We start from the raw sequence: 6,530 nt of genomic DNA, 5'->3' as shown, positions 1-6,530 counted from the left end.
TTGGCCTCACAAGAGAATCACGCGCAGATCTTTGTCCTCGCCACCCACATCGTACGTACACACATCGCTCTTGTGCAATTTCCGGCCCTGTCTCCACCAGCACCGGCTCATCACCCATCATGGCGCCGCGGAAGGGCCCGGGTGCCTTTTCAGCTTTCCCGAGATCCAAACCTTCCGTTTCCCCTCTGCTTTGCTTGGCACAAGCAAGAAGAGAACAGCTTCCTTTTAGACGAGACCAAAGAGCCAAGAAGAAACCACTACGTACCCCAAGTTCTTGCACGCACAAGAGGCCGAATTTTAGCATCTCGTACGTGTAAGTGTGCGTGTGCACATATTCAAGCGACAGTTGGACGTGGCCATGGAAATGGAAGCAATGATACACCATGACTCATGCTCTGTGTCAATAGGCTAGGAGTGTACTAGGAGCGGAGTGCCTAATTACACACACGAAAGGTCGTGTTACAAATCTCTTGTACAAGACGAAAAGATGAATAAGGAAAAAAAAAGAACGAACGAAAGTAGGATTAAACTGGCACAACTCCACGACGCTTGTACATGTGGGAGGTGGCGAAAAGAGCCTAAAAGGAGCTCTTTCGGCCTTTCCCCACGCCTAAACTACTTAGAAAAGAACTCACCCACACACAAAAGAAGATCTCGCTAGCTTCCTAAACCACCGCATGCTCTTTAACAATTTTTTGTACTACTTCGTCCTTCATTGCTTCCTTTGCGAAATTCACCGCGAAACTTCGTCCTCGCTTCCTCCACGATTCCGAAGCGAAATGGTGGCAAAGCATGCGAACCCACCGGGGAAAATAGCTTTGAGAGTGCAAGTTATGTTCCTGGGTCACTCCGGGACCGCAGCAGCGACGAGTCGCGCTCCGACATGGACGCTGCACAGAGCAAAGTGAAACGAACGTCAGAACGGCTTCATCAACCAACGAGTTCACGGAGGCAAGGAACGAAGCCAGCGGTCACGCACCACGGTGGATCGACTCCTTGCAGTGCGCGATGGCGCCCGCGATGCCGTCCTGCTGCTCCAGGAGCGAGTCGTCCCGGCGAGCTGGCGACGACGACTGCGCCGCGGACACCGAGCGGCTCTTCCGCAGCCGGACGTCCACGGCAGCAGCAGCGCCAGGCGCCACCCTCCGCAACCGCCTCGAGATCTTGCTCAGGCACCGCCTGATCACGTCGGCCGAGGGCGCCCTCTTGGCTTCCTCCTGCTCTTGGTCCGGCGAGCCGTGCGCGTACGCGGCGAAGAGCCTCGCCGAGCGCGTGCTGTTGGAGCTCCGGGAGAAGCTGGCGCGGCCGCCGTAGAAGGCGGCCTTGGCGGATCCGAAGCTGAGCGTGCGCAGCTTCCCGCGCCTGCTGGTGCTGAACCGTGCGGCGTCGCCGCTGGGCTCGGACGCGCAGAATTTGGCCGGCGGGGGCGCTCCCCCCCACCCGCAGCGGCTGAAGGAGAGGCGCTCGTCGTAGGACGGCGACGCGGAGCAGCTCCGCTGCAGCAGGATGACGAAGTCGACCTCGCCGGCGCAGGAGGAGTCCTCGGACTCGGAGCTCGACTCGGCGCTGGACGCGGGCGCGGAGGCGGAGGCGGAGCAGCACGACAGGTCGAGGTCGAAGAACGGGCCCTCGTCCTCGCCGTAGCCGCACGGGCACGGGGTGGCCGGCGCCGTCGCGCTCGCTCTGATCGTGGACACGGCGCGGCGGCGGAAGCGCCGCGCCGCGAGCAGGCGGAGGATGTGCATGAGCGCGCTCCCGTCCTTCGCTTTGGACGTGCGTGTGAGTGTGCGTGCGGCTTTGGCGTTTGCGTGGGTGGTGGACTGGTGGTGGTGGTGGTGGTGGTGGTAGTGGCTTTTAAACGGGAGCGGCAAAGGCAGATGTGTGTAACTTTGAAGAAAGGCTCGGGGTTTTCTTCGTTTGCGGTTTCGTTCTATGTTTGTTGGTCTTCACTTTCAGTGACGAGTTTCATTAATTTCAGCAATCACTGAAATATTTACCTCTCGGCCAAAGTATTTAAGCAATTTCAGTGGTACACATGAATTTAAATATTTTTGAAAAATAATTTCATTTCTTTAATTTTTAACTGTTTCCAGATGAATATTTCAGCCTTTTGGTCGAAACGCATACTGAACTATCTGAATTTCAATGATTTTGTTGGTGCTGGAATTCTTCTGAAACTGAAACTGAAAACCACTAGGCGTCCGCCGCAGGACGGGCCGTGATTGGCACGCCGGCGATCCTGCGTGGCGGAAGCATGCAACAGCTCCTGCTCCGGGAGACTGACTAGGGGATTTTCAAGGCTGAAATGTCATTGTATTGCGCGTTTCCGGTGATGAAAAACTGGAACGCCGGTCTTCAGAATGACCAAACCACAAGTCGGTGAGGCTCACAGCAAACTCTGCGTGGCCCGGGTCTGATGCTAGTCTTTTCTTTTTGTGTGTGTGTGTGTGTGTGTGTGTGTGTGTGTGACGCTATTAGTTGTGGAGAAGCATGCCAAATTGTCAATCGTCCCGGATTTTACTTTTGTCTCATCCCCACCTACCCAATATCCAGAGGATGCATGTGGCGTACCATTCTGCGTCGTTCATCATGTTGCATTACCGACTAGCTAAGCAAAGTCCGAAAATAAATAAACTAAACAAATGTGATCTACACTGCGGTTGTGGGATACATATATTTTGTCAGTCGTTTCGGTTCTTTCTCGCTTGCAAAAGAATAACACTTTCTTTTTGGGGAAAGGGCGATCCGGGGATGTACGTTTCGTGTTTATAACTCGTCGCCTCATGATCGATACTGATGACCGGTGACACAAAGTTGAAGTTGATGCTAACCAGGGCACTATCCATACAAAATGAGAACTGCGGTAAGGTCCTCGCTTTCTGGAAAAAAATCATGGCTGGCAGTACGATTTCAAGTGATATTTTTTGGTTCGTGGCCCCCGGGGGACGGGCTACTTGTGTGTTTATCATAGTACTAGCATGTCCTGTGCAATGCATGGAAAGAGAAGAGACGCGAGAGCCCTCCCATCCGGTCCCGGGGCCAGCCAAAGTTGCAAGGCCAGGCCACACCGCACACAGAAGCTTCATAAAAAGAGTAAAACATCTGCTCTACCACAGGATTTCAATTTTGCTGCGGAGGAGTGGCCGCCTGCTCCTCCGTTCGATGGGAATTGACGGGCGGGCACCAGGTGAGGGGCGCTGCAGTGCAGGCGCAGCTGCAGACGAAGCGGAGCACGCACTTGACTAGAGTAGATGAGATGATGAGTCCAAGTCCATGGCGCAAGCTTTTACAGCCTTTTCCGCCTGCGGTCTTCTTCCTTTCCCTCTCCGTCCCCTCGTCTGGTCCAGCCCATCTACAGTGCATCGGGTCAAAAACTGCAATTATTCGGCTTGACCGACCCGTGGAAGCGCCGGAGCGGTACAGTACTAGTCTAGACCCCGGGGTCCGTCGTGAACTGGACGTACGACGGTGTACAACCACCCTATATGCTTCAAGCGCTTTCAAGGCATCTCCAACTGCAATCGTTATATTTCTTCCCTGTCCGTCCGCGTAAATTCAAATTCAAATTCAAATGTATTTCAATTCACACAACGCGCCGGATCACACAAGCGCCGAATCGCATGCCCAATCACAACCTGAATAATAAATCTTTATCATGATTAAGGAAATATAATAATAACCACTTTATTATTGCCTTTAGGGCATATTTCCAACAATATTATTATGGATGTACGTGCATGAGAGAAAACGTGACCTACTGTGATAAACACGTATTATCACGGAAGTGCTTTTTTTATAGTGTTGATAGACGTTTTTTCGTCCTACTTTCTCCGATAAAAACTTTGGGGTAAGCTTTAAAGTTCTTTGTGTTGGATTGAATATTATAAACCAATTGTTTGATGCATATTAAATAATTAACTCACAGATACTTGTGGTGATATTAGAGTATCTAGGTGACATTAGAGTTGATTGATGCGTATCATACGGTGTTATTGTAGTACGATATTTAGGGCTATTTGTGACATTTATAGGGATGTCTCAATAGATTGATCGGAAAGATAACTTTGAGGTGGTTCACTACTGAAAGTGCTAGTTATCGACTAGAGGGGGTGAATAGGGGATTTTTATGAAAGTCTTCAAAACATGAGGTCTTTGAAGACAGACAATCAAACGGAACCTATATGATAAGCAGCGGAAGATAAACTACTCTAGACAGACCATAGTCAAGTAAGCAATATAATGAAAGCACGAAGATTAATAACAGCTTAGTAGAACATATCGGAATGGAAGACAGTATGAAGCCAAACAGGTAAAAGTCTTCGCACACTGAAGTCAAACAGACCAGGCAAACAAGTAATGACTTCACGAAGACAAACTGAAATATAAAGGAGGTAGGGGTAGAACCAGTTGCTTGATGAAGACAAGGATTTGCTAGACCAGTTCCAGTTGCTGTCACAACTGTACGTCTGGTTAGGGAGCCTGAGATTGAACTCAGAAGACCACGTCTTCACCTTATTCCCTTGAGCTAAGGACACTTATGAAGGAAATATGCCCTAGAGGCAATAATAAAGTTATTATTTATTTCCTTATATCATGATAAATGTTTATTATTCATGCTAGAATTGTATTAACCGGAAACATAATACTTGTGTGAATACATAGACAAACAGAGTGTCACTAGTATGCCTCTACTTGACTAGCTCGTTGATCAAAGATGGTTATGTTTCCTAGCCATAGACATGAGTTGTCATTTGATTAACGGGATCACATCATTAGGAGAATGATGTGATTGGCTTCACCCATTCCGTTGGCTTAGCACTCGATCGTATAGTATGTTGCTATTGCTTTCTTCATGACTTATACATGTTCCTATGACTATGAGATTATGCAACTCCCGTTTACCGGAGGAACACTTTGTGTGCAACCAAACGTCACAACGTAACTGGGTGATTATAAAGGTGCTCTACAGGTGTCTCCAAAGGTACTTGTTGGGTTGGCGTATTTCGAGATTAGGATTTGTCACTCCGATTGTCGGAGAGGTATCTCTGGGCCCACTCAGTAATACACATCACTATAAGCCTTGCAAGCATTGTAACTAATGAGTTAGTTGCGGGATGATGTATTACGGAACGAGTAAAGAGACTTGCCGGTAACGAGATTGAACGAGGTATCGAGATACTGACGATCGAATCTCGGGCAAGTAACATACCGATGACAAAGGAAACAACGTATGTTGTTATGCGGTCTGACCGATAAAGATCTTCGTAGAATATGTGGGAGCCAATATGAGCATCCAGGTTGCGCTATTGGTTATTGACCGGAGAGGTGTCTCGGTCATGTCTACATAGTTCTCGAACCCGTAGGGTCCGCACGCTTAACGTTACGATGACAGTTATATTATGAGTTTATATGTTTTGATGTACCGAAGGTTGTTCGGAGTCCCGGATGTGATCACAGACATAACGAAGAGTCTCGAAATGGTCAAGACATAAAGATTGATATATTGGAAGCCTATGTTTGGATATCAGAAGTGTTCCGGGTGAAATCGGGATTTTTCCGGAGTACCGGGAGGTTACCGGAACCCCCCCGGTAACTTAATGGGCCTTAGTGGGCCTAGGTGGAAGAGAGGAGAGGAGGCCAGGGCAGGGCCGCACGCCCCTCCCCCCCAGTCCGAATAGGACAAGGAGAGGGGGGCGGCGCCCCCCCTTTCCTTCCTCCCCTCCACCTCTTCCCCCTCTCTCTCCTAGTCCAACATGGAAAAGGGGGGAGTCCTACTCCCGGTAGGAGTAGGACTCCTCCTGGCGCGCCTCTCCCCTTTGGCCGGCCGAACCCCCCTTGCTCCTTTATATACGGGGGCAGGGGGGCACCTCTATACACACAATTGATCATTGATCTCTTAGCCGTGTGCGGTGCCCCCCTCCACCATATTACACCTCGATAATATCATAGCGGTGCTTAGGCGAAGCCCTGCGTCGGTAGAACATCATCATTGTCACCACGCCGTCGTGCTGACGAAACTTTCCCTCAACACTCGGCTGGATCGGAGTTCGAGGGACGTCATCGAGCTGAACGTGTGCTGAACTCGGAGGTGCCGTGCGTTCGGTACTTGATCGGTCGGATTGTGAAGACATACGACTACATCAACCGCGTTGTGTTAACGCTTCCGCTTTCGGTCTACGAGGGTATGTGGACAATCACTCTCCCCTCTCGTTGCTATGCATCACCATGATCTTGCGTGTGCGTAGGAAAATTTTGAAATTACTACATTCCCCAATAGTGGCATCCGAGCCTGGTTTTATGCGTTGATGTTATATGCACGAGTAGAACACAAGTGAGTTGTGGGCGATATAAGTCATACTGCTTACCAGCATGTCATATTTTGGTTCGGCGGTATTGTGAGATGAAGCGGCCCGGACCGACATTACGCTTACGCTTACGCGAGACTGGTTTCACCGTTGCGAGCACTCGTTGCTTAAAGGTGACTGGCGGGTGTCTGTCTCTCTCACTTTAGTTGAACCGAGTGTGGCTAC

General features: G+C 50.0%; 1 protein-coding gene across 1 annotated transcript; it reads right to left on the bottom strand.

Annotated features, from left to right (window-relative positions):
* Positions 1 to 374: 374 nt before the first annotated feature.
* On the bottom strand, positions 375 to 1,846 carry LOC123074540 (uncharacterized). The gene is made up of 2 exons (XM_044497346.1): positions 980 to 1,846; positions 375 to 890 (listed from the first exon to the last, which is right to left on the bottom strand). The coding sequence occupies exons 1-2, from the start codon at positions 1,743 to 1,745 to the stop codon at positions 832 to 834; spliced, it is 825 nt and encodes a 274-aa protein (XP_044353281.1). The 5' UTR covers positions 1,746 to 1,846; the 3' UTR covers positions 375 to 831.
* Between the last annotated feature and the right edge of the window lie 4,684 nt (positions 1,847 to 6,530).

The sequence above is a fragment of the Triticum aestivum genome, chromosome 3D, assembly GCF_018294505.1.
Source record: "Triticum aestivum cultivar Chinese Spring chromosome 3D, IWGSC CS RefSeq v2.1, whole genome shotgun sequence".
Classification (NCBI taxonomy): domain Eukaryota; kingdom Viridiplantae; phylum Streptophyta; class Magnoliopsida; order Poales; family Poaceae; genus Triticum; species Triticum aestivum.
The sequence above is the reverse complement of the archived record's forward strand: the minus strand, read 5'-3'. Positions and strand labels throughout refer to the sequence as shown.